At 41.6% G+C, this 27,222-nt stretch overlaps 1 protein-coding gene and 2 long non-coding RNA genes across 4 annotated transcripts in view; 2 read left to right on the top strand and 1 right to left on the bottom strand.

The window, feature by feature from the left end:
• Window positions 1-79: 79 nt before the first annotated feature.
• The window catches only part of LOC136021208 (uncharacterized), a 34,271-nt gene continuing 7,128 nt past the window's right edge, over window positions 80-27,222 (bottom strand). Inside the window, exons 2-7 of the mRNA XM_065693201.1 lie at window positions 15,226-16,214; window positions 9,082-9,133; window positions 8,879-8,981; window positions 7,474-7,637; window positions 3,361-3,606; window positions 80-2,758 (exon numbers count right to left, since the gene is read on the bottom strand). Of these exons, the coding sequence (XP_065549273.1) occupies window positions 2,024-2,758; window positions 3,361-3,606; window positions 7,474-7,637; window positions 8,879-8,981; window positions 9,082-9,133; window positions 15,226-16,214 (2,289 nt within the window). The 3' untranslated portion in view covers window positions 80-2,023. The remainder of the gene's footprint in view (window positions 2,759-3,360; window positions 3,607-7,473; window positions 7,638-8,878; window positions 8,982-9,081; window positions 9,134-15,225; window positions 16,215-27,222) is intronic.
• Window positions 1,456-14,942, top strand: LOC136021213 (uncharacterized). Of its 2 annotated transcripts, XR_010615697.1 has the most exons (4): window positions 1,456-1,811; window positions 3,978-4,104; window positions 12,326-12,439; window positions 14,809-14,942. It is a non-coding gene; the product is annotated as an uncharacterized LOC136021213 (long non-coding RNA). The 2 variants fall into 2 exon arrangements; XR_010615698.1 differs by lacking the exons at window positions 1,456-1,811; window positions 3,978-4,104 and adding an exon at window positions 6,068-6,149.
• On the top strand, window positions 14,949-27,069 carry LOC136021214 (uncharacterized). The gene is made up of 3 exons (XR_010615700.1): window positions 14,949-14,985; window positions 18,656-18,782; window positions 26,954-27,069. It is a non-coding gene; the product is annotated as an uncharacterized LOC136021214 (long non-coding RNA).

The following is a 27,222-nucleotide window of genomic DNA, read 5'->3' as shown; positions in this document are numbered from 1 at the left end:
TGTGCTGGTGTACCCCATGTGACTACTGGTGCCCATACAAGTTAGTCTTTCAGCAAAAAAAAAAAAAAGTGTCATTACATTGTAAAAATGAATAGTTAAACATGCTTTTATTGAAAAAGCCACTTTTCCCAGCCCTTCAAATGTAGCTATTGTCAATAACTGAACAAATACTTTTCAAAAGTTGATTTCAGCACTTCAGTCTTTAGAAATGTAAGAAGTAACAGAACATTGACTCTGAATTACAGTGTATATGATTTTAATGAAATGGAAGTTATTACTAGAGTACTGAAGACTTCTAAATATTTTCTTAAATCATAAATATATTAACTCTTCCCTTTGAATCAGATAGCATTAATTAAAAAAATGACAAAAACTAATCCAACAACAACAAAAAAACCCAACTTGGAGCCAGACCTTTGTGCTTCAAAACTACTCAACACAGCCTGGTAATAACAAATGTAGAGACTTGTTTGCTGCTCATGTTTGAGTCAACTGCTAAAGGGCATATATGTGTTTGCTTCCACTGCTGCCAGATGAAAAGCTCCTATGTCTACGTAGACATGTAAACACACACTCAAAATATAAGGCAAAACCAACAGTCTTGTGTTGCATATCTCAGACATTAATAGGTGGCAAATGGAAGGTGTAATAGAAGGTGAAATCATAAATAATTCATTTAAATATTTCAGGACTCAGACTTAAATGCCTTCACATAGAAGGATTAAGATAACTCAATGCACACTGTACCTAATATAGGGGAAGATTTGTGTGGAAGATATTTCTGACACCTGTTTTATGGCATACTATTGCTTTAAAACAATGTGCTGTTTCAGCTGCAAAATACAGCTTCATAAGGAATTTCTTTCATTTAAGAAAGCAAAATAATTCTAAGTTGTGGGATGAACATGCAGGAGTCTCTTGCAAAGACAGGAAAACATCACCAGGAGGCAATTAAAATACTGATGGGGTTACTGAAGGCGATAGGACTAGCATGCTTCCCTTTGGTTCAGCGTTCAATTGAATGCCCTGTATTTGTAACCAGGGAGGCACAACCACTTAGTAGTCCATTTCTAAAGAAAGTGAGCACTCAAAGTTTGCCCCACTTAGTTTTAAGTCCTGCCTGCTAAAGGAAGAGAAATAGTTCTCTAGGCAATGTGCGTTACCAGCAATAAATAGCTGGTGGATATAGGATCAGAGCAGCTGCAAATATCCAATTGTTGGATGCTGAAAACTATCCCTAGTATTTCAGTGTTTTTATACACATGCTCCTGTTGCCATGAGGAGTCACTTAAAAATGTAGTGGACTAAGATGGTTTAAGCCTATGTACATCTAACAAAGATAAAGCTACATCAAACTTTTATAGAACTAGCATCCAGTACTGGGTTGCTCAGCTTGTCTGTATGCTTCTCTAAAGAGTTAGGATATGAAATAATCATCATTTGTAATATTAGTGATGCTAATGCTTGGTAAACTGTGCTAGAGTGCAGAAGTTATGAAATGGTTAAAATTAAGTTTACAAAACTGTACGAAACATGCATGATTAAATTCTTACCCTTGGCTTGGGAAGGCTTGGATTGTACAGGCATAGCTATAAACAAAATTTAACTCAGATCGCCCAACAGAAAGATTTGAGTGATACCACAATGGCAGAGGACAGATTGACATTTCAAATATAAACCATGGTGTAACCATCTCAGATGATTTTCATTTCTCATTCCAGAAAAGGTTTTCTGCAGTCTGAAGTACTTTTTCAGAGGATACTTTCTTGTATAAACCACATCAAAATTCCATGCAGAAGAACAGAGATGAGGTTAGTGAACATACGAAAAGGTTGAATTTGTGCTGTGCTATTGTATGCATCATCATAATCTCAGTCCCAGCAGATGGGAAGCAAACACCGTTTTTAACAAAGTTGCATCCATCTGTGACTGCCATGCTCAATCGCTTGGCACAGCTTCCACTCTCATCACGTCCCTGTTGTCTCTGTTTGTGTGAACTGATGTCTCAGTCTTTCTGAGGGCATCACTGGACTGAAGCTTGGCTTAGTGTAGGAGCAGCTACAGTATCACAGTTCTGTGAGGTCTCAGTAGTATTAGCATCCTCAGCTGACGAGCTCTGCTGTTCCCTGGAAGAGCTTGGGGCCTTCACATGACCTTTGTATAAACTGGGGGATTTTGCCCAAAGGGGAGGATTTGACATGAAGCTGGCAGAACTGTTCCCCTCCACAGTCAGAACCATTGGCTGTTTGTCTGGCACAGCTGGAGCATACACAGCAGTTTGCTCTGACAGATGATCTCCACATTGACTAAGGTGTTCTGCTAGGACCAGAGGCTGCTGATCATCCCCCTCTTCAGAAATAACAAAAACTGGTTTGGTTTTATCTGTCTCTAACATAAGTTCCTTTGCTTTGGAACCATTGACCAAGTTGATTTTCAGTGGGTTGGTGCTTTCTAGATTTCTGGGGCTTTGGCTATTAACTGGAGATGTTGCCCCTAGATGTCTTGATGGATCCAAGGACCTCACATGTTTGCTGTCAGGGGAACTGGCTAAAAATCCAAAATAAGGGTTCCCAAACCTGGATTTCTTCAAATTGCAGGAGCTTAGTTTCCGCTGCCTTTGTGCAGACAGAGTGAGGGGGTATGAAGCATTACTGGCAGATGAATCAGAGTAAACGGTCCCTGATGCTCCCTCTATCTCAGTGGCTGAGATTACTTTTCTGGTTGAGGCACCTTGAGATCTTGCAGTTGTAGGAAAACCCTGCACAAAATAATGATAAATTAGCAGACGTGGCATGAAAAGCAGCTAGCTTTTACCCCAAGGGAACTAAACGTTAAGATTCCTGGTTATGTTAAAAAAAACCTATGTTATTACCTTAAGAAAAAGAAGAAACCTCCTCTATTAGCTTGTAACAAGCTGTTGGTTTGATGACTACAGTCAGCGAGACCTAGATATTCCTCCCACACCTACAGATTCCTTGCAATGCAATAGTAATATATCAATTAGAACAAATTTAAGGCATAGCCAGGGGAAAAAAGATACATGTCAAAACATTCAATGAGATAATCTAGTCTGAAGGCATTTTAAAATGTTTTTCTGGACTGGGGATAATTTCTTAAGCAGGTGCTAACTGCTGGGAAATACAGCTTCTTAGTGCTTCCGGAAAGCCTGAATAAATTGCAGTATAGGTAGGCAAAAGAGTTTGCCATACACCAAGCAAGATGGACTGTAGTGTGCATCACATTGCAGGCTGGGGAGGCAAAGCAGCAGATCAAGGGGAAAACATGTCCCATCAGCGAGCAGCAGGGAGTACTGGGGGACAGACCCCAAGCACCATGTTCTCCCCTCCTTGCAAGACTTACACTGTTGTCAACCAGCTTTGTGAAGGGACTGTTAGTGGTCCAGCTACACCACTTTTTCTGTAGCTGTGGTATTGGAGCCAGGAAGTCGTGGAAAGTGCGGGCGCTCCATGTGCGTTGTCTGGGACAGTGATTTTCCAGCTGGGCATTCCCCTTCTCAACAGTGTCTGCTCCTGCAGCCGTGTGATTAGAAGCCAACCAGTCAGACACAGAGGCTGGACTCGTGACACTTCTTTTTAGATTTTTGTCCTGAAAAGATTAAATAAAGATTACAGCATCTTTTATCAAAACATTTTAAAAACACTTCAAAAATATGCTGTTAGTGCCAGAGACTTGATCCTTCAGTGGTTCTGTTCTCAGGACAAGACACAGGAATGCAGCTTCTCCTAGTTGCTTTCATAGCGTGCTGCCTGGATGAAAATTTTACCTTGCTACCCCAGTTTTAGGTTCAACACTAAATTGGGAAATTTCAGTTATGTAAGAAATAAAGTCCTACTGCTCTTACTAACCAAACATATAAAGTATCTACAGCTTTATTTTACTGGAGATATGTGATAGATCAGAGTAGTAAACTTCACTGTGTAAAACATAATTCTTCCACTTTGCTTGGCTCTTGGAAGGCTCCAGATATGTCTGTCTGGGGAAACAAAACTTTGAGGAGGATGGGGCCTGCATAAAGAAGTCCAGAAGCAAGCAACAAGAGAATCACAAGTCGCAAAAATGCATGACTCAGGAGGGAAGACTGAAGTAAGTGGTGCTTTTTATCAATGTTAGGGAAGAATTAAGAAAATAAAAAGAATTAAAAACAAAGAGAAAGGGAATAATCTCTTCCTGGTGTCTGTGGTGAACAGAACAAGAAGCATGAGACTTGGATTAGAGCCAGAGATTTTCATTTCATATAAGAAATGCTTTTCAAGTGGAAAACATGCTTTAGCAGTAAAACAAGATATCCAGACAGGTGTAAAATTGGCATCACTGGAAGATGAAACCACATTAAACCACTGTCACCAACTCTGTGTATAAGCAAAGTTGATGTGACATGGGAATGAACTATAGATTACTTCTAAAGATCTCTTCCACGATTTATATGTTCTGATATTGCATTTAAAATCCCAACTTTTGTCCTTAATATTGATGTGGGTTTAGCGCCAAAATAGTTAAATAATCCCTGACTGTGCTATGAATTTCCTTTCATTCTTACTAATACTTCACCTGCTATTTATATAAGCCTCCTGTTCCAGAACTCTATGTATTTTTAATTTTCAGCTGTGCGAATACGGTTGTCATGAGAGGAATGCAAAATCCACATTCCCAAAGTTTACACAGTCCTTAAAGAGGGTCTGAAATAAATCCAACAGTGTCCTGGATTTAAAAATCCTGAGAAACCAGAAACTTGTCATTTGTTATTTCTGAGAAACTGAATCTTTCAAGTTTCTGCAAATCAAAGAAACTATTTAGTTTAAATGTCATGTTGGATATGGATGGGCAGAGAGGCAAGAAATTAGCTAGTACAGTAGAAAAAAGTCTCAGTAGGAAGCCATGAGAGGCTTCAGGCTCTGGATAAGGTTGGTCATTATTAAGCTCTTAGTCTCAGACTTGATTAAAGTAACAACCTCTATTTATAAGCCAGCTGTCTTCTCATCAGAAGCCTCTTCAGGCTATCTTAGGATTTATTATTCTAGTATTATTATAAGTACTTCCAAAGTGGTGTAAAAGCTAGCCACTGGTTTTGAGACAAATATACTGGAAGGTGAATAGATATACAAAGGTGAATAATATATTTTCTAGATTTTGGAATATGTTTTAGCAAAAAAGTATTTCTTAAACCCCCATGATAATACTCTTTACTGAAAACTTTGCATCTGAAACTTGTAATGTCTCAATAGAAGTCAGAGGTTATAGTTAGAACTTAGCCAAAGGCTGAACTATGACTTAAACCAAATGGGACTTAGAAAGCCAGGACTGTCCTGGAGAACACCTCAGAAGCCATCTGAAAGCCATCTTACACTCCCTTTCCTCATGCTAAACCATAAACAGAGACATGTGTTTGCTGTTCCACCTCTTGCCTCCTAACAGGGGGTTGGTTTCTTCAGATGGGTTTTAAAAGCTGAAAAGCAAATGACAGTTTATCATCTGCTCCTGCCCAGCAGAGTTGAGGCTCACACTTCCTGGGGAACACAAGCCAAAGTGGCCAGTCACTGTTTCTCAGAAAAAAGTTCTGCATTATTTTTTACTGAAAGCTCCTTGTAGCTTGCTTTACCTAGTCAAGCATTTTGTGTGAGGTGAGTCTGATGGTGTTATTTACAGTATCCTAAAGGCTCAGGATTTCACACATATTTTGATGTGAGGATAACTCCTTAGTTCCTGCTAGGGAAGTGGCTACATACCACTGAATAACTCATCTTACTTGCCTAGTGCTGGTTTACAAAAGCTGTGCACCATACTCTCTGTGTGGGGCTCAGAGGCTGGCCAGCTGCACTGTACACCCTAAAAATACACATTTAGAAACAAAACTGTAAACATGTATTTCTAACATCCAGTAACCCAGATTATCCAGTGGCCTAAAGAGATCCTGTTTGAGTGCAGGTCTGTAATTAGCCTGCTGTGCTCAATTTCCAACCCCCTTGATGAGGATAGTCTTCAGCTGTGGGGAAAGACCAGTGCCTTTAAAGAGGCCATTATAGCTTTCCTGGATAGTTTTTCTGTTCCTTAAGGGAACTGACTGAGAGCATTGACTGACTTGAGGTCAGCATGGACATCGCTGAGGAGATGCCTCCTGAGTTAATTATGTGGTAAATTGCTTTAATTCTTTGGGTTATCTTCACTTATGACTGTTTTAACCCTAAGTATTTTATTTTTATAGATATAAATCTCCTCTGGTAGGTTGCTTGCAGAAGGGATGGCAAAGTAGAAATGTTTTTTCTTTAAGTCTATTTGTTTATTCTAACTAGAAAACTAACTAGAGTGTGGAAAAGAGGAAGGAAAATGGGTCTCCTTCCTGTCTAGAAGCTGTATTTGTATGTGGCTGCCACCAGGTGAAGCTCTCTTCACTGGAAAGCAGGACCAAGGAATGAAGGTGTTAAAGGGCGGCCAATTTGGTCAATGATACAGCTCACAGTGTCCTGCTCTACAGAAAGTAATGTGTTTGGGCAAGGGAAGGCAACAGAGCTATTTTCCTTTCTTTCCCTCTTTCTGTTAACCAATGTGTCTGATGTGAGGAAAAGCTTAGTATGTATCTTACACTAGCATAGGAAAATCCTGACCAGCCTGGCCTTCTGGCTAATTTCCTAATCAAGTGCAGGGACACAGAATGCTTTTGTTTTGTAAACTGTGACAGAAGTATTACATAGCCTGTCCTGGGGCATGTGAGCTCCTTGGGCTGGTTGTTTCCCCTCTTGTGGGAAAAAGAGAGAGGGCATTGGAGAGTATTGACCTGGGAAAGGCTTTAATATAGACTTGTAATGGATGTGTTCTGTCAGGCACTATGTGTAGGGGTTGAAGTGGTGATAGCTAGACCTGAGACTTCTGAGCTATCATCTCCTTTCTAAACAAATAATTAACCAGGAGAGAAGGAGAAAGAGCTAAAATAAGAGAGAACTTACTGAACTGGTTCAGGTTTCTGTGTGTGTATGTTTGAAAGGACCCCACTGCTTTCACTTGAAGTGCTTGATTATGTGGTTTTGGAGCATACACTGTTAATTTTCATATCAGCCTGGTGAGACAGTTAACCAGCTTTCTGAGGAGCTGAGTAACCTTCCTGACCACTTGGTAGTGGTGTGCAAGAGCAGATCTGACTCCCACATCCTTCAGTTGTTGCAGGTGATGATTTTAAAGTGTTTCTGATGGCTGGTCCTACTGGCAGACCTCTGCATCATTGGCTGTTAGATCCAAGGCAGACTGCTGCATTTGCTCTTATCAAAGCTGGGAAGGTACCTGCTCAGAGGATCACAGCCCTCATTGTTTGATGGCAGTTCGGCTTGAGGGTTAGGAGAACTGCCTGGCTTGGTCACTACCTTTCGTGCAAAGTGGGCAATAAGCATAAATGGACAGATTTGACTAGTACTGCCCAAGGGGGGCATCCCGTGGCTTGTTAGAGATGCCAGAGAACATTCCTACCTGTATTCTGTAGGTGGTAAAGCTCAGCCCACTAGTGCCAGGTCCAGCAGAAATAATAAACACTTCATCGCTCCCAGTCTCGGTGGTCACTGCAGATATGGAGGAGGGCACATCTGGGTCAGTGTCCTGAGGAGACCGTTCTGTGCTGCCTATGCAGGAAGTGACTGAGAAAATAAAATCAGTAACAACTGCTTGTGAGAGTCCAAAACATCTGTTCCCAACTCCTCCATGACAAACCCCTCCTCCTTCCCCAGACAAGCTAGAGCAGGCTTTGGCTGGCTGTCTCACCAGCCAGAATAGAATTCAAGCCAACAGTTTGCTCTCCTGAAACTGCAAGCCCTTAAAAACAAAAGGGGAGGAACACCCTCGAGTCTGCTTTCTAATAAAGATAAACTAAAATCCCTTATACTAAATACTCAAGGCTGTGCTGGGTATCAGAAACTTGCAGATTTGCTTAACTCATTCTTTATTTGTATTTACTCATCCTGTTAATATTAGGAGCTATGCTTCTTGTTTAAACCCTAGTGATCCTGTTCCTACAGGAGCAGCATTATGCTCTAGGGACTACCACAGGGGTGTCTGTCTACATGTATCCTTAAGGCCCGTACATCTATATTTGGTTCATGTTAGGAGAACTCTGGCCACAATGTCATCAATGACTTTTCCAAAGAAGGAGATTGGAAACTGTCATGGTTGGGAGCACAGAATTAGCTGTTTATGAAGATATCCTTGTGTGTATATAATGGTTGATGGTTTAGTGGGAAACTGATGGTGTGTAGCAACATAACATGAAGAAGCTCCCTGTTGGCCTTCACAAACCAGAAGGGGCACTGGTGCAATTTATGTGTGGTGACTCAAAATTGCACCAAGTGACATTATCTGCAGCTTGGCTGGAGCCTTCTTGTTTTAGAAACACACTGTGAGCTAAAGATCACCTAAAGCACTGTCATCCATAAAGACCTTCAGAAAACACTAGCTCCATGAGTCAAAGTTGACAGAAGCTAATCTAAGCAGTGTAAACCCCATCCTTTCTGGACAAGGTTAGGCACATGGCAAATGAAACTCTTCCATAATTTATGGATCTTTATAAGTTGCTTGTAGCAGCCTGAACCTGACATATTTGCTCTGCTAACCCAGTGTCTCTGCAATGCCATGTGCTATGACAGCTTTTGTTGGCAGCGTCTGGAGCTGTGCTTGTGCATGCTCCTTGCCAGGGGAATTACCCTACCAGTGAGGGGGGAGAGCAGCAAGAGATAGCTTCCACAACAAAGGCTTTCTGCTGTGAAGTGGCTCTCCAGCTGTGCATGGGCAAGACAGCAAGGAAGACTGCAAGGAAGAAACGATCCGATTAACTGGCCAGGGCTACGGGGTGCACTGACCTGCTCCTGCGGATGCCTGCACTTACCCGCCTGCTCCCGGCTCACAGAGTGGTTGTTGTTTTCATTCTCCCGGCTTGGCACCACCAGCTGGAGCTCATTGATATCAACAGTGGAGTTCTGGATCCTGTTCTACAACTCAGAACATGCCCCAGTAAACATTGTCAGATAAACAGTGCAACAGCCAATATGAAAAAGAGAAACAGAAATTGCTGAAGCCATTAGCACTAACCTCCTGCTCACTGCATGTGTTGGATGAGCTCCTTTTGGGGCACATTCTCTGTCTGAAAAGAAGAGACAGAAACAACAACAAGCCCACAAGTAAGTTAAAGATGCACAGAAGAGAAGGTCTCACCTGTGCTCATCTTGTGATGGGGACCTAGCAAGTTATGAGCTCTCCTGCCTACAGGAGCATCCAAAACACAGGACACCAAGGCCTGTAGGCCAGGGGAGAAAATTCTATGTTAATGTAGTGGAAAGTCAGCTGAAAAAGAGAAGGACCTCTCATCATCTTTCCAGGATCTCTGCAAAAACAGAAGCAGTTCAGACCTCTGCCAAGTCCTGCCAGGATCCCCCCAGTCAGCTGCTCTTCCGTATCAGTAACTAAATAGCAGGACTGAAATCCTGCCTTTGGTCTGTCTGTTAGACAGAATATTTCATCTGCATAGTGAATATTGTATGCTGGATTATATTTAGCAAGCAGAATGCATTGGATGTTGTGCATGTGTATGAACATTTGATTAAAAGACAGCACTGGCAGATGATTACTGGGTAAGCATTCCTCTTGGCTGGAGGGAGACATGTTCTTAACCATTTTTTCCATGTTTTTACTAAAACTGAGGTTTTGAAACAACTAGTTTTTCGTACTTTTGGGTGATTAAGAGTTGAAGGTGTCACAAAGAAAGGTTGGCAATAATGAACACCATTATGACTGAAGCAAGTGTATTTTGTCTTTGTGTACAGCAGTTCTCCATGGGGCAGTACAGACACACATGGGAGCATTAAGGTGCTGAACAGATAGAATGTGGCCCATGGTACAGTTTTCCCTATTATCTGTGCTATTGGCTGGCATTTTTGCTCTTGTTTGGAGGGTTGATTTGCTTCGAGGCATTTAATCTCCTCCATGAAAGCTTTTTTTGGTTGCATGATTTCAAGTTTTCGGTCACCATATTATTACTGATTTTCTTTTTGGAATGGGGAATGGGGAAAGGCCATCTGATGAGACTGGACAGGAGCTGGTGTCTGCTTCATCTCAGGCATAGTGTTGTTTCGTTCCTTCACTGTATCACTGGATCTCTTAAAAATGCTTGACTGACAAGTGAATTGAGGGAGGAAAACAAAACATGACGCCCCCCCAGCACTGTTCCAATGAATCAGAGAAGACTACAGAAAAAGAGAGAGTTGGCACTTGAGAATTTAATCCAGGAGAGATCAGATGGATAGCTGTTACTGCAAGAGGCACAATGGCATCAGCCAGTTCTTGGGTTTGGGGGAACTTGGGGCTAAAGCAGGGAAGGATCTTCCTTAACGGACAGATTTAGGAAGTGGGAGCAGGGAAAGGCTTTGAAGTAGGAGTGGTGTTGCCTTATCAAGCAAGATAAAACCAAGCAGAAAATACTTCAGAGTGGAAAATGTTTATGTAAATATTCCTCAGGCACACACCAGAACCATGCTAGCAGGAGTGACCTGGCAAAACATGCCAGGTGAGTTAGTGTGGTGGTCAAGGTATTCAGGTAGATGGTAGGAGAACTACGTGTAATTCCCTGCTTTCTTCACATTGCATTCATTTTTTTAATCACTTTCCCTCCTTCCAGCTCTTTCCTGCCAAAACCCATGACAAAAATTTAATCAAATCTGATATATTCCTTTGAAATATTCTTGTTTCAAATAACTTGCATGTTACAAGCAAATTCGTTAAAATATTCCCACCTAGGGATTAAAGAGCACAAAGGAAATGTTCTCCTCTAAGAAAACACAACTTAGAACATATTTCTTCCTCACTGAACTTCAGGCACTGGCAACCCAGACGTTTTAGTTATCTGGATGGTCTCACTTCTGGGTTTGCTATTTGAACTTTTAGCATGACTTAACAAACAAAATGTTTAAGTTTTCAGAAATACAAATAAAAATGTGTTCCTTAGATCCTTCTATGCAGCTGTCCCATTTAGAAGATATTCATATTCTCAGGGACAAAGCTGAAAGGAAATATCTGTTTTAAATTGCCTCAGCAACTGACAGCTATGATAAACTGTGGATAGACAGGGCAAGTTCTGCATAAAGAAACTGGAATACCTTAGATCTATTTGGTGCCTTTCCTTGCCATTCTTTATAAATGTGTTCTATAATATTAATCAGGCACCATAACTACCTTGAAATCCACACTGCAGTTTGGCAGCATAAACCAAAGGGACGGTAATGTATCCCTGGCAAAGATGTTTTCTATGTGAGTATCATAGGTTAAGGGGGAAAAAGAGAAAGAAGAGTCCCATTCTTCCCAACATTTTCATTAGGATTAGAACATGGTAACTGGCTGAAATGTCCCCATTTTAACTTTTTCTTTCCTCATCACACTTTGGGTATTGTGTTTGATTTCCACTGAACAATTTGATTTACTGTTTACAAAACATGCAAAGGGTAAGAGTCTCTAGATTCAGCCAACAGTTTAGGTGGAAACTTGAGATGTTTTTTTTTTTTATTCTATTCAGAGCTGCTGCTATAGTACCTACCAAGATACATTAGTTTGCAGGACTGGGGTCTTAGTCTTTCTTTAGCTCATTCTCCAGCTCGTTCTCATTGGACTAAACCTCTCATGGCACGCTGCAGTACCTTGCCAGGGAGATTGGCAATTGTTGTGGTTTAAGCCCATCCAGTTTAAGCTGGTAACTCAGATCAGTGTTCAGCTCATAGATATAAACCAGACAACATGAAAATACACCAGTTTCCATCATTTAGAAGAATTTGTAATTGTTTGTGTAGAGGGACAGAAATGGAGGACACAGCTTTGATAGGCAGGGAGCGAGTTTTGAGTTGTGCCTAACACGAGGATGGCAGAGGAAGGGCTTGGTTTTAGCGCAGGAGTGACAAGGATTCTCTAAGAGGGCATTATATGACGAAGCAGAATTTCAGCCCCAGGTGATGGTGAGGCTGCATGCAGTGATTGGCAGAGTAGCTTGCATGGAACAAGATGACAGTGCATGATGACTTGAAATAGCTGAGGGGGGGTGTAATTGGAAACAGGTCATTGGCAGGCTGTGCAGATGTAAAATGCAGTTGCAATCCATGAGTTGCAACTATCAGGCAAAAGTCTGACTGCATGGGACAGGATTAAAATTAAATAAGGTGGACATGTCTGTTGTTCTTGGGGCTTGGGAAAGAAAGTAAAAATTACCCCATTACTTGAGCCAGGCCTCATGGCCAAAAGTAATTAGAATTATTGGCCAACTAACAACTGAAGCTTTCATTCCCTCCCCAAACAGCAAACAAAAGCTGCAGTGTGGCAGAGACTTGGAGTTTCCCCAGAGAGCTTTGCCCTGGCTGAGTGCAATGAGCCTGAGCAGACACCGCTGACGACTTGGTGCATTGGATTGGCGGTAGGTGCCAAGCCCATCCTGGGCCATTTCTACCCCTGGCAAGGCAGAGCCTGCTACTTTTAGCCTAGCAAGAACAGCATATAGAAATTGGTGGAAAAAAAATACAGCTAAACCTGGTACCTGAGGAACAAGTAAAGAACAAAGAGAAAAGAAAGTGGAAGGCAAGTTTGCAAGGCCAAAAGCCTGAAGGTTACTATTAGCACCCTTTGCGGTGTCATGCTCCAACCAGGACAAGCATTACCATACCTCAGAGATGTGGTCCCATTTCTGAGCATGCTGCATTTTTGAAGTATTTTCATTTCTCCCCTCAGCCCACTCCTTGCCATTCTGACCTCTTCTGCAGCGAGGAGACACTGTGGCTAATATGCATTTGACACCTGATTTCAAGCCCTATTTAGGGCAAGAAGCATAAAATAGAGCTTAGTGGGCTCAAACTAAAAAAAGTTTAGATGTGCTTAACAGCCTCTGTCGTTTTATTTCGAGCTGCATTAAAAACCCACAGCTGGGAGGTAATAGGTGAGCTCCGACCAGTGCCAGCAGTTCGGGGAAGGGACCAATATCCTTGAAGCAGTTAGCACAGTAAAGAGGAAAAGACAACTCTTCCAGTGCAATACAAATGAGGTCACTCAGCACAGGTCACGGCACCACTTCCACATGTGTCAGATCTCACTTAAATACTTAAAGTTTGAAGAGAAATAAAGTATTATCAAGGCCTCCTTGGAATAGCATGGAGGCAATATAGGCAGCTGGGATAGTAAATGGCCTTTCAAGAAGATAAAGGACTAGGGATAGTCTCTATATACAGTCAAGAACTGACTGAGGTGTACCTTCCTTTTAAAACAAGAGTCATAGAGCAATGAAAAGGCATAAATGCCAGTGTAAAAAGTGAGTCTAATCCTGGTCCTGCAGCATAGGACCCCAGCAGGATGTATTTGCAGTGACCAGAACATACAAACATTCTTATGAGGAGAAAAAACGCATTCAGTTCTTCTCTGTTGGTCAGCAAGAGCAAAGTATTACTTTTGTAAACATCTGACAAGCAAAAAGCCAAATTGTGCGTGTGAGCAGCATGGTCTTACTTTCCAAAGAGGCTACACGGAGTAAAGTTCAGCCAGTAAAATCTCAGATTGCCAGCGTACTTCTTGGTTTGAGTAATACTCTGCTTCATGGATAGTTACAGTGAAATTAAATAGGGGTAATGGAGCAAGAACAGCCAACTCAACACGTGGATCAGCCCAGACTGCTGCCATGGTGAAGGGAGCATGTTTCTGTCTCTTTTGAAGATTGGAAAGGGTATAAAAATGAAGTGTTTGGTTTCTGGAAGACATTTTCCACCAGACGTTTTCCTTTAGAGCTAGCAAAAAATTGTGGTCTAAATTAGTGTTCTGCAAGTTCTTTGAAAAGGAAAAAGGTTAGTTAGATGTAACACATGCAAGTTTAACTCTTACAACTATGAAAAGCTCAGACTCTGAAAGCAGGAGTTTCTATATGCAGCAAGAGAGAGTATATTTAAGCCTCACCACCTTGCCCACATCCTTATACCCAGTATGATGGCCTACATTTTATATTTATTCAGCAAGAGCTACAAAAGCAGCCTCCAAAAGGACAAGGAAAGCAAAGTTCCTCTATCAAGCTAACCTCAAGGACTAGGAGTGGCTGGGCAATCCTGACACTTTTTGGGCTGGAGGATGCACAATAGATGAGGCAGGGGATACAGGAAGAGTGAAGACAGATGAGTTGCATGCTGCCACTGGGAAATGAGTGCTATTATTAATACCCACTCCACCACAGTGGAGCCCCTGTAAGGAACAGTACTTGTTTCAGTCTACCTGATGTTTTCATTGAAATCAAAACATTTGAAATATACTGTTTGTTTTGATAAAAACCTGGGGAGCTTGGGCTCTGGTTTGAATTTGTTGGAAGGGAAAAAAAATAAAATCACTGTTTCTACAAAAATGTTTTCACTAGGGAGTTAGTTGGAAAAATGCAAACATATACTGGGGTAGAGAAGCTTTCTCCTGAGCAATCTAAGGAAAAGAAACATATAAAATGAAAGCAATTGACTGGAAAGGGATGTTTTTGTCACTGGCTGGTTTTAGCCATTTCACTAGTTAGCATCAGTACCTGAAAATCAGCAGCTCACTTGACCATGTCATTTCAGATTACATTTGGGGACAATGACAGGTACTGTAGCATGGCACTCAGCCCTTCAGCAGTCAAAGGATGCGAAGATGATTGCTTAACTCATGAATTGTATTGCAATTAAAATGTCTGCACAGTCTTTTGGATAAAACATGCTACAGACTGGAAAGTATTTTTAATCTTAATTCTAAGTGGTAATACTTTTGTTATTGTGTACTTTTCTGCAGAGCATTAGTGATGGTTAAAGGCAAACTGGAATCGCTGTGAGAAGATGCTGTGGCTGTCAGGTCAGCCTGCTCAGGAGACTTGAGGAAGAATGATCTTTGTTCTGTATTTGTTAGTGTCCCAGAACTGAGGTTCAGAGGCAAAACAAAATGATGCCCAAGAAAGTCATCACCCTTCAGGTATTTCTAGAGGAGAAATAAAATAAATTTGAGGCACAGAAGCTGTAGAACTAGGAAAGGAAACTAAGGCCCCTGGGCAGGAGTAGTGACTGGCATTGACCTCCGCTGTATCCACACACTACTACATCTAAAAGACAGCAAGCATTAGCCAGAGCAAAGGAAACAAAACATTGTTTTCTGGTCTTTTTCCTGTATGGATAATATCGCATGCTTCAAAGGCTCAGACATTCATCATCTTACCTGCAAGTTATGCAGAGTGCAGAGAGCAAAGCAAGTGCAAAGAAAGCAATCCCTGTTACAATTGCCATCATCATCATATTTTCCTTTCTCCCCTGCCTCACAGCATCTACAGCGTTGGGTTCGGTGATGTTCTTGTATTCAAAGAGCATTGCAAAGCCTCGGCCTCGGTCTGTGGTGGTGATCAGTTCCATGATAACCTCAACCATTTCCAGAGATGAACCAAAGACCATAGTCTTGTTTAAAGGTGAATTTGGTCCACAGAAGCGAGAGGAAAATGTGATGAGATCAGAAACATATAGTACATCATGGGGACATATGTCCACTGCTGACTGTGGGCTGGAGGAGATTTCCACAGGCAATACTGTTGTGGGAAAAGTCTGGCTCTCTACTGTAACTTCATCTCCCTCACTAGCAGCTAGGTGGGCAAGCAAGATTTTCTCCTTCAAATCTGTTTCCAGGCCACTGGTATTTTGCTTCTGCATTGTGCCACTGCCAGCCACAGGGAATGGCAGTTCTTCTGTTTGAGCCTTGGTAATTGCTTTAGGTTCCTTCATCTGCTTCGACTGGTTTTCTTCAGATGCTTGTTTGGCTTCATCTTTTTTTGAGGTTGCCCCTGGAAGGTCATCCAGGTGACTAGGAATGTCCTTTGGCTGATTTCCTGTGCTGCTCAGATTCTGAGCCACCTTTGACATCCAGGTCTGGAGGGATGGTTTTGTAGTATGGAGATCAAAGTCCAGGTTTTCCTCAAGAGAAGGAATGTCTTTGTTTCCTGTTTTAGTGGGGGCTGAAAAGCCATCCCAGGGGGTTGGAGTTTCACTAGAGCTCTCAAAAACGTCAAAGTCAAAAATTTCCAAGATAAGATGGGTTCTCATGGGAATGAAAAATTGCCAAACACAGTGTGTCCCTGGGTAGTAGTTGTTTGGAAAACCTGGTGATAAAATCAGGCCTCTTTCCATTGATTCCACCACTGCACCACAGGAATAATACACCTGGGAAAGAAAACAAATAAGCTTACATCTTGCCGGAGATCGTATCCAGGATGCAGTCTGCTAGACCTACTGAAGGTTCTATTCTTTTCTTTCCCTTCAGGGACTCGTATAAGATAGCCTCAAGAAAGGAGAATTCAGTAAGCTCGTCCAAGTCTATTTTCTACTTTCCTATTTGGAGCATTAATCTAATAGGTCTTGTATGGAAAGCCACTCTTAGAGACTATGGAAGTGTATACTGAATGATCAACCTCCACAGAAATATAACCCAGATGAGTAATTCACGTTATAATAACTTTTTATTACTGATCATAGTAGATTCATTTCTGCTGCTGACTAGCATACAACTTTTTGACCACAGAAATTTGTTGCCCTAAATAGCTGGTTGTGTGATAAAAATCTTGAGATGCTAAAGAAAAACTGTGTCACCATAGCATCCTGAACTCTGTTATTTTCATTACAAAACTATTTCTTTAATGTAAAAAACCCAAACCCTTGGGTTGATGATTACCCATGATTCATACATCCAACTCACCTTCTGTTTCAAAGACATTCAGCCTTACTTACTTCAGTAAGCAATAAAATCTGGGTGGTTTTGATTGGGTAAGTTGTCTGTTCTTCAAACGCAAATCAAAATAGTGATAGCAGATACAAGCTTTCACTAGTAAAATAGCAATCAACGTGCATTTTACATAACACAGCAATAGTCCTATGTGACATTTGCTATTTCTTCTTTCTCCATAAATAGTCTGTGGACTCCAAAGAGGAAGGAAGTCCACAAATGGTGGCACTAACTACCATGCTGCTTCTTCTCTGAAGGTACATATGGCTGCTTTCACACATCATATTTACAACTACCTTCTCCCAGAGACACTCTGAGTCTTTTTTACAAGACTCTTTCATAAATTTGCAGAGCACAGATCCCCATCTGCACCTTGGGCAATTGGTTTTGAAATGAGGAAAAATAAATCAGAAGTACTTAGGTCATAAGCCCTGTCTTGGAGCATGGTTTTACAAGTATTAATTGGAAAAGAAAGGGAATGCTTTGGGTTTGGGGGGGGGGGGGGGGGTGTTATTGGAAATGATTTGTCGTCTTGGTCTGTTATCTATTTAAACACAAAGGAAGCTTGGCAGTAGAACAAACAAAGCTTATGAAGTCCATATAAAGCCACAAAGATCAAAATACTCCAGACTTTTTTTTCTTCTCTTAGTCCCTCCCCTTGGCTCATATTGAAATGGAAAGGGAAAAAAATAAAATGCAATGCCAAAGGTTAAAAGCCCTTAAATCCCTTAAAGAAAAAGCCAGACCTGTTCTGCAAGGCATTACCTTTTTTTCCAGCAGGTGCTGTTCATATTCTGTGTTATTTCAGGGTGGATGACAGTAAAAAAGAACAAAACCAGCAATGTGGGTGGAAATTGTATTCTGTATTCAACTTGAAATACAATCTTCGAGTTTTAAAAGTGTCATTTAAATCAAAGCTTATGTTAATTATAGTGGAATAAACTACAGGCTTCGCATTTAAGGCACCTGGGCTGGACTATGTCTTGAGGTCTCAAGCGGAAAAGAAACTGCATTCATGTGCCAAATACATATTATTCTCAATCTAATGCCTTAGGAGTTCCACAGCATGTAATACCAAAATAAGTTAATAGAAATTTACTGATCTGTTCCCTAGGATGTAAAATTTTTAAGTTTAGTCTGAATTAGCTAATTTATGGTAAAAATCCAGGTGAAAATAGCAAAAATTTATGTCAATTTAGATCCATTTGCTAATTCACATCAGAATTAGTTACATTTGCTGTCCCTTGGATTTTACTGAAAACTAGGTGGTTTCCAGTGAGTATGCTCCTCTTCCCTGAGCAGGAGGATTGCTCCTATACTAGGAAGAAGGAAAGAGGGCTTTACTGTGACTTCTCTCGTATTCCTTCCCTACGTCCCAGAATAGAGAGAATACAGTTTAGTGGGAGGTGTCCCTGCCCATGGCAGGGAGGTTGGAACTAGATGTTCTTGAGGTCCTTTCCAACCCTAACTATTCTATGATTCTAATATCAGTGCAGGCTTCACAGAAGCACAGAATGGTTTGGGTTGTAAGGGACCTTAAAGATCATCGAGTTCCAACTCCTCTGCCCAGGCAAGGACACAGACTTGCCTTTGCTCTGGAATATCAGTGCAGAATTACCTTTGTCCCATGATAGTCTTTTGAGCTCACATTGAAATAAGATATTTGTATAGCAAGAAACAGTAAATAATGCCTAACTTTTCAACTAAAATATGTACCCAGTTTTGGAGCCAGAATGTGCACCAGAACTGCTGCTATTGCAGGGTGGTACTCCTGGATGTGGGAGGATTACAGATTGGCCCAAACCTCCTTAAATTAGCAGTGATCGAGGGTTGAGATTTTATTTTGAGGAATATGTGAACTGATCTAGTTGCCTTTTTTCAGACACTGAGAAGGCGCTTGGAGGCGTTCACAGCTCCACCTCTACTACCAGAAGACTTTGTTAACACCCAAAAGCAGCATCCATCAGCTCAGTGGATCATGTGGGATTAATCACCAAAGTGCTGAATGGGTAAGCACACCCCCCTTAAATCCCTTGCCCCCGCTCTCAGGATAGGCTCCCTTTCCTGCCTTCATTTTCACTTGAATCTGTCATAATTTGGAAAGAAATATCTTGCAGACTCTATATATCCAAGGAGTCTCAGCTTCAGACTCAAATGCCTCTTGCTCCCCTACAAGCCACGTAGCCAGCAGTTAGCTGCAGTATCTAGCTGAATCCCAACAGGTATCCTGCATCACCTGGGCAGGAGGGGATCTGTGCAATATGGCTGAAAGGTCACAGCAGTGGAGGAATTATACATTTGTTATGGCTTGTGAGACTGAAAAGCTTCAAGGCTTCCTCTGAGACCAGGAAAAAAACCACAAGGGGCAGAAAATGCAAGACAGGTCCGAGGGGGGTGGGGAAAGTTTGCTGATTAATTTATAATCCACAACTGAATTACTGACAAAACTGTTCATTTGAATCATGCATTATGAAGGCTGAGTTTCATCAATTAGATACAGATGTTCCCTTCTGCAGCAAGTTATAGATTTGTGGGCTCTTGACAGAGGCACGCAAAAAATTTGGCACACTTTTAATCTTCGTAAATGACAGGTTGTTGTGCTTTTTAAAAACAACATGATATATGCCCACACCAATTAGGTTAGTTATGAGCAGGGTGGAACAGATTACCAGTCCTGTTCATCTGCTTTTCTGTGCTTCACATTCTGTCTGGGAGTCCCAAATGTCTGAAACCACTGTGTTGAGATGAACCTCCTGCCTACTGTGGTCAGACATACCCTACCTGTCTTCTGAGTTAGGATAACTGGGGAACAGCATTTAGGAGGTTCCAGAGAAGTACTCAAATCTCAGCTATAGCTTGTTGGCCAAAAACTCAATGGTCGGATATTTCAGAACATGCTGAGATATTGCATTTCCCCTTTTCACACTACACAGCCCACTCAGAAGCTTAAATCTATGTCTGTTACTAAAAAACACCCCATTGTCATGCATTTACCTCCTCCTGTGCTGACATTTGGACTCTCTAGAAATGAGTAGTTAATACTGGCACCAGCTTTGAGCTACTTAATTAAGATACATATACTTAAGGAGTTATAAAGCCTCTGCACCAGGAAACACGGGGCTAAGGAGTACAAGAAGGACCTTGTGTAGGGCCTCATAGGTGATTCTGTCAGTGGTAGGATGAATGCTCTGCTGCTCTCTGAAGTGTAGGTTTGCAACAAACCCATGTGTAATGCAGTTGTAGAGATCCTGGGAGTTTTTCTTAACCATAAAGCTATGCTGGGTTGGAACAGATGTGGCCACAAGTGACTGCAAGCCATTGTTCAGAAATCTCACCACAAGCATCAGTGTCTGCTTCCTGAGGAGCACCATCTCTCAAAGAAAGAGCAAGCCCTTGATAGGCAGAGGTGCAGCACAAAGCCAGGCTGTTATTTCTTCAAGCTGGAAACTGTACACCAAAGAGCTCTCAAGAAGCAGGTGGCACTTGTGAAAACCACAATTCCCATGCAAGAAAGGGAGAAAATAATTATTTTGGCCAGATGGAAGTTTATTATGCAGCCCAATCAAGCACAAGAAAGAGAATCATCATCATCTGAGTAACATAACCCTCAACACTGCTCTCCATTTGCACAACATCTACAAATGTATCCCTGGAGCCCCTCTGCATTATTCCAGTAGGAACTTCGTCAGGGAACCAACACATTCTAATAGAATACCACTCACTACAAGAATAATTTAATTAGCACATTTTCTTTAACCACAATTACTGCTGAAGATGGCACCAGACGAGCTAAATCAGAGGCATACACATAAGCAAGCTCTTAATTTTGCCAGGACAGGACAAGTTCTTGCAGCACCTTATAGGAAAGCCAGGAGACCTTCCTGGCTGCTTCCACCAGAGCAAAGCCACACTCAAAGCCTCTAGGAGGGTCTTGCAAAAAGCCATGAATGGCAAGTTGTGGCAGCCTTGAACTGGCCCACAAGCAGTCTTCAGTGATGGGTGCCAGCCTCTGCCTGAATCACTAGAAGCAGTCAAGTGAGGCTCAGTTTCTTAATTTTCTCTGTCTTGCCTCTAAGAAAGAAATGCTTCTGGCATGAGATGATGCAGGGAGCCCGGAGGGAATGTGGAGAGGATGCTGTGATGTGTAGCTGCTAAGAGAAGGTGATATGGCCATGTGGTTTAGCTTGTAAAGACCCAAGTCCTGCTGAAGAGAAGTGGAAACAAAGTGATGCAAGGTCCTGGCTAGGAAAAGCCTCAGTCCATTTGTATTCAGTTTTTGTTGAGGCTCAGAAAGGTGAAGTAGTGAATTTTCTTTATTCATGTTAATGCTGGTTACAAGAAGCTGCTGTTTGCAGCATCCTGGAGGATGCTGTCTTGCATCCCAAAGACTGTTTATTTTTAAAGTGTATTTATTTCAAGGAAGATGAAAGAAGACACCCTGTCTTGATGTTTGTCATTCCTCTGTGAGTACAATCTCAGATTCTCTGGCTTGAGACCTGTCCAGTGTAGTTCGTTTTCTTATATAATGTACTAACCCAGGAAATGGCAAGTTCTCTTGGTGTGTACCCAGAGTCAGAATGAAAGCCTCAGCAGAGGAAACTGGAACTGAGCCACTGCATTTCCAAGACACCCTCAGGGGCCAAGCCACACACTTCATAATGATACCCAGTTGCAGGCTTGCAAGGAAACGGTGTGCAAAGATCATAACCCATTTTGTCCTTCTCAGCTTCTGTGCATTTCTCACATGGATTTCCAGTTTCAGGCAGACTTACAAATGTCACTTCCACTTCTTTTTAGAAATGACAGGGAAGGAATAATCCACTATATTCCAAACTGAACATTTAAGAAGCACTGCATTTATTAGCTTTTTCAGGAACAGATGGGTATTATCCCCTTATCCAAGTTAAAGGCTTCTTTTTGGTCTTTGCTTGAAGACATGTACTAGATTTAATACTAGAGTAATGAGTGAAAGTAAGCATAAAAGCTATTTATGCAGATGTTAGGCCCTTTGAAGTGAAAAGTTAGTTATGATCCTGTACTTTTGACCAAAGAATTATTTTGTTTTGTCCCTTCCTGTACAATATCCCCCCCACATAAATGATCCTTTACTTATTATTTTTTGAGTAGAAAAGGGAGAACCCATCCCCACATACAATTTTTTGCCTCATGTAAAATACAAAATCCACTGCAACTGCCTGTTGCCAGAACAGGACTGCAAACAGTCTATGGCAGTTCTATAGTAACTTTATCTTGTCAGCCTACAGCTGGTTCAACAGCAGCCACAGAGGCAGGCAGTTAGTTTCTGGATGCAGTCTGAGAATCCAAAATCGTTCAGTCTGGATGACTAAATTTAGCCATTTGAGCTCACTGTAGTATTAGTGGGGTGAAAATCCAGCAAGTTTTATTTACATCCCTCACCCTTCCAAAATCAAAAATATCTTACGTGCACACATGCACGCACATGTGTGTTTCTCTCAAAGAACTGGCAATGCTTTGAAACTGCCTCACCAGCTCCTTCACATTTTATTCTGCCCTGGGGACCTCTTTAAAGCTCTGTCTCCACCAATATCTGCAATTGCTCTAAATATGTGGGGTGAGGTGCAGTATCTCAGTTACTTCCCCCTTCTTACCTCCAAAGATAGGAGGTTCCTTCTGAGATAAGATTACTTGGACTCATGAGGACATTTGAACAGAGCCAACCACCTGGGATGAAATATGAAGTGGCCCAAACTTTCAGCCAGAGCAGAAAGATGTTAAACTTAGGGTTTTAAAAAGAAAACAAGAAGGAAAAAGGGGAAAGTGGTCATTCCACAATCCCAGCTTAAGGAGGAAAACCGAGACAAGTCTTTACTTGCTGACGTGGCTGGAACTAGCTGCAAAGCTACCAGAAACACAATTCTTGTGGTTCCCAGTGAAAGCCCCAGGTTCTCTCACAGTATTTCCAAGTTAGGGAAGTCTGAGCTTTTTGGACACTCATCAAATACAGGATCTGAGGAAAGATTATCCCAAGAGTAAGATACAAAACTCCAGCCTGTTAGTTGAAGAAGTGGCCACATTTACTTCACAAGCTGACTGATCTAGAGATCAAAGCTGGTAGGACTTTTTCCAAGTAGAGGACAAAGTTAAACAGAGACTTTATAAAATTAGTGCTCTACTTAATTTTGCATTTTCAGCTCATCTTTGCATGCAAGGTTTATTTTCTTTCATTAGCATGAACTAGATACAGCAGTCACACATCTAACCTATTTTTCTACCTAGCAGTACAAGAATTCCTGGAAGTGCCTTGGAATTACCATTTCCCCCTCTGCCAAATTGCCTTGGCTGTTTAAAGCATGAGGCAACAGCAAAAGGAGACTCTCTCATCCCATTTTAGGGTACCTCTTCAGTTACCTCTGGATGATTGAAGGTAGCAGACCTGGCAGAAGTAGATAAAAACATGGGATTGACAGAGTGTAACAAAACTTGCAATACTTTGCTTTGTTATTAGGAGAGAGTTTTCCCTGTCTCCTTTTTCCAGTCCTTAACTGTGATCTGTTTGAGAGTGATCTACGAGAGAGTTCTCATCAATCATGAGAGTATCTTCTTTACTGTGGGGTCTCCCTTGTCCTCCCAGTAACCCTCCCTCAATGCAAACCCATGTACCTGCACACACACTTTATATTCATTCTTCACTCCTTGAGCAAATTCACATAAACAAGCACTGAACAGGGTTCAGTTGTGGGACTCTGAAACTGAGCCGAGCATACATTTGCTTTTAATACATATTTGGCAACAGAGCAGTTGCACTCATGTTTCTAAACAAGGGTCTAATATTTCTTCAAGTGAGTGCAACCTGCTGGATTTAAGTAAAACCAAAACTACATTTTTTCAACAGATGCTCTGATATTTCAGTGGGGGGTAGCAGCAGTTCCACCACATAAAAGTGATTATGGATGTGACATTTCCACTCTGCAAATCCCATTTTCTCTTATATATTCCAACTTATATTCCTTCTTGGCATACATCAGACAGCTTCACAGGGCCCTGTTTTCACACCTATCAGCAAGATTTATGTTGGTTTTAGTGGGACATTTGGAGAGAATAAATATGCAGGTAGGAAGGGGAGGATACTATGAAAGCCTGTTGCTGCAGGAAACAAGGAAAATATTGGTAGAAGAGTAGAGCAGGGAAGCAGGAATTCAGTGCAGCAGTTAAAGCAAAGAATGCAAAATCTGAACGAGACTTGGAGGCCCAAATATGCCTCAGACTGTAGGCATGCTATTTTCTCTTATTCTTCCCATATGTGACTTTGCTGCAGCTGAGCCCTGAGCTCAAGCGTCACAACAAGACTGCTTGGAAGGCGCTGCTTTATTTCAACAGAGAACAGATCTCACTTCTTAGGAACAAAGAATGATCAGGGAGGGTGGTAATGTTTGCGTACCCTTGGAAGAAGGTAAATAGGCTCTGTTGGAATGGAAAGAGGCTGGCAGGGCTCAGGATATCCTCACCTGCACGGGGTCTCTGAGGCCAGCTCCTAGTGCCTGCCCATAGACACAGCAATTCCTACAGCAGCTTGCCAAACTGTTAGGCGGGCCATTGCCACAACAAATCTCTGTGAATCAAAGCAGCTGCAGAAGAAGTGGCAGGAGAAGGTCAGCGATCTCATTAGAGCCGAGAGGCCCTGGTCCCCCAGCCACCGCAAGGTCCCAGCTTCACAGCTGCAGTGTATTTTGATACCTGGCCTCAAGCAGATTGCATAATTGCACCATGAGGTCACCATCTATCCCTCCTCCTTGATCCTCTCTGAGAACAGGAGGTGGGGAAAAGGAAAATCGCAAAAAAACAAACCCGGGTGCTCCAACAGCCACCAGGCACAGCAACGCACTCCAGTTTCTGTGGAGAACAACAGACCTCATTTAACTCCAGAGATGCAATGCCTTTTTCTCCTTACAAAAAAATGCTTGTTCCAGAGACACAAATAGGGGCTGTTTTCTGAACAATCACCCATGGAACAGCACAGCTTTCCATAGGATGATCAGCAGTATATGCAGTGAGGGCATACATTCTAACTTGACATTTTGTACTTGCCTTCAGAGCAACCAGGGGAAAAACAGCCTAATGCTCTGCTGGTTTTGGGACACTCAGGTGAGAAGCAAAACCAGTTTATCCTTCTTAGGCCAGAGTAACTGATGTAAGATTCCTGTGTAAGGCAAATAATGCAGATCACCCAGCTCTGGGTATGGGGCTTTGCTGGCTAATTTGGCTTGCCTCCCTCCTGCAGAGAGAAATTCAGAGCACGAGTTAGAGGTCTTAATTGCCCTCTGAAAGGATATCTCCCCCTGTCAGCCAAGGTGGGATTTTTGGAGGTTTACTGGCTAACTCAGCTACCTAAAGGTTCATAGCTGAAATCTCAGGGTATTGGAAAGACAATGAAACATTCTTGCTCTTTTCCCCCATATCATAAATAGGCAGAAGTTTTAGTTCTCCTTTTTCAGTTCTTTAATTAAGAATGAGTTGGAGTCACCTATAAGGTGTCTTGTAAGTTACAGCCATGTAATTCTGGCTATGTAGAGTTCTCTCTACTTACCCAGTTCTTTCTTTGATTTAGATTTTTCAGGCTAGAAATTATATGATGAATAGGTTTTCTCTGGGCTTGGCAGCAGCCTGGTAGTCTATGGATGCATTTGCTACCTGACAGTTTCCCAGGTTAAACTTACCACCAGAGGAGTAACCCTGGCGTTCACTGATTATTCAGCAATTGGCAAGTAGAAGATACGCTTATGAAGGGGATAAAATATTGGTAAGAGCATCAAATACAGATAGAAATGCTCTCAAAGAGACCTAGGCCAAGGCATAGGACATTTCCAGTTTTTTCTTTAATTTCACTGATATATTTATATCCAGGTGATTTTACTAGAAACTAGGTGCCAGGTCTTATTCTGAAGTCTTCTTCATCCTTCACTGCAGACCCACATTGCAATATTCATTTCCTCTTCTCATTTTGTTCTGAAAGGGACAAAAGCTAGATTGTTTTCCTATGAAAAATCCATCTAAAACATGCAAATCCGGTTCTTGGAAAGACCCACTTGACTGGGCAATGTTCCCTTGGGGGCTATAACTATTACACTCATAAAGTAGAACTACATTAAGCAGAAACCTGTCACTAGTATCTCATAAATTTATCACGCTATGTTCATGCAACAAATGCAAGTGAGACATGTCATTATGAGAGCAGTCTGAACATTGGGTTTTCCCTTTCAACCCAGCATTATCTTTTATGGCTAAGAAAGCATACAATAGCTTAGATAACATCCACCAGGGAGTGCTAGAATTCACATCAACAACCAGCTTTTCTTGTGGTCTTTTCAGACTAATCCTTGCAGGGGAAAAAAAAACAAGAGCTAACTCTTGTGACTGGACACGCAACAGACAGAGACTCTCCCAACAAAGAGGCAAGATGCCAGATCAAATATGATCCTACATCTATACAAAGCTGGAATCCCTATTCTAGAGTTTGGAGTTTTGTTGTTTGGTGTTTTTGTTTGTTTTCTTCAGCAAATACCCTCATTCAAACATACAAAAAAATGTAAAGCTTTAGAAAGAGAAACAAAGGCATCATTTAGAGTGTCTCCTCAGGCAAATAATTGTGAATATGATGGGACCATATTAAATAAAAGTAAGGCAGTGTAATGAAGAGTTCAAGATGCCATGGCCATTTGCTTCAGGGTTTTAATAGGTCAACATAGGTCTTTTTTTTTTTTTCTACTAGAGCAAGTTCTCATTAACGAAGTGTACACAACACAGCGTAGAAGAAATTAACAGTAAACGATAGGGTTGGTGAGAGCTAACAGGGGTGATGAGGAAGTTTCCAGATCAGTCTGGTTTTCATTTTCTATAAATTGAACAGGCCAAAACAGCTCAAATTAAAGAGTAGAAAATATGGTCAGACTCTTTGAACTTCTTGGTAACCAGAAGAAATATATAACAAAACAAAATCTACAGCACTGCAATAAAAGTTTGCTTGTAGAGTTCAGTATAAAAGTCCATTGAGCAAGTCATGTCCGCTCCCAGGAATCTATAAAACTAGTGTTCCCAAATTAAGTTTATATATATATAACCTCCCAGAGAAGTGGGGGAGATTTAAATAATGAAATCCATATGCAGCTTAGGTGCCCAAAACCGCTTTGTTTTGTTTTGAAAGTACCAGAAACAGAAGAAAAAGGAACTGAAAGGCGATCCCATGCGAAGTCTGCTGGCCACTTCCCAGGAAATAAATTTGGATCTTTAAAAACAAACAAAAACACATATACGTGTAAACTGGCCTTGCAAATAAAAGAGAGCTGTTTGTGCTCAGATTTCCAGCTGCATGACCCTATTGTTTCATCCAGACACTTCAGATGTTTCACATGTTGGATGTCTATTGTAGAAACATATGGAGAAGGAAACACTCCACTTGTGAAAGCCAAAACC

This window comes from Lathamus discolor, chromosome 12 (genome assembly GCF_037157495.1).
Source record: "Lathamus discolor isolate bLatDis1 chromosome 12, bLatDis1.hap1, whole genome shotgun sequence".
Taxonomy (NCBI): Eukaryota; Metazoa; Chordata; class Aves; order Psittaciformes; family Psittacidae; genus Lathamus; species Lathamus discolor.
Note: the sequence above shows the minus strand (reverse complement) of the source record. Positions and strands in the feature narration are given on the sequence as shown.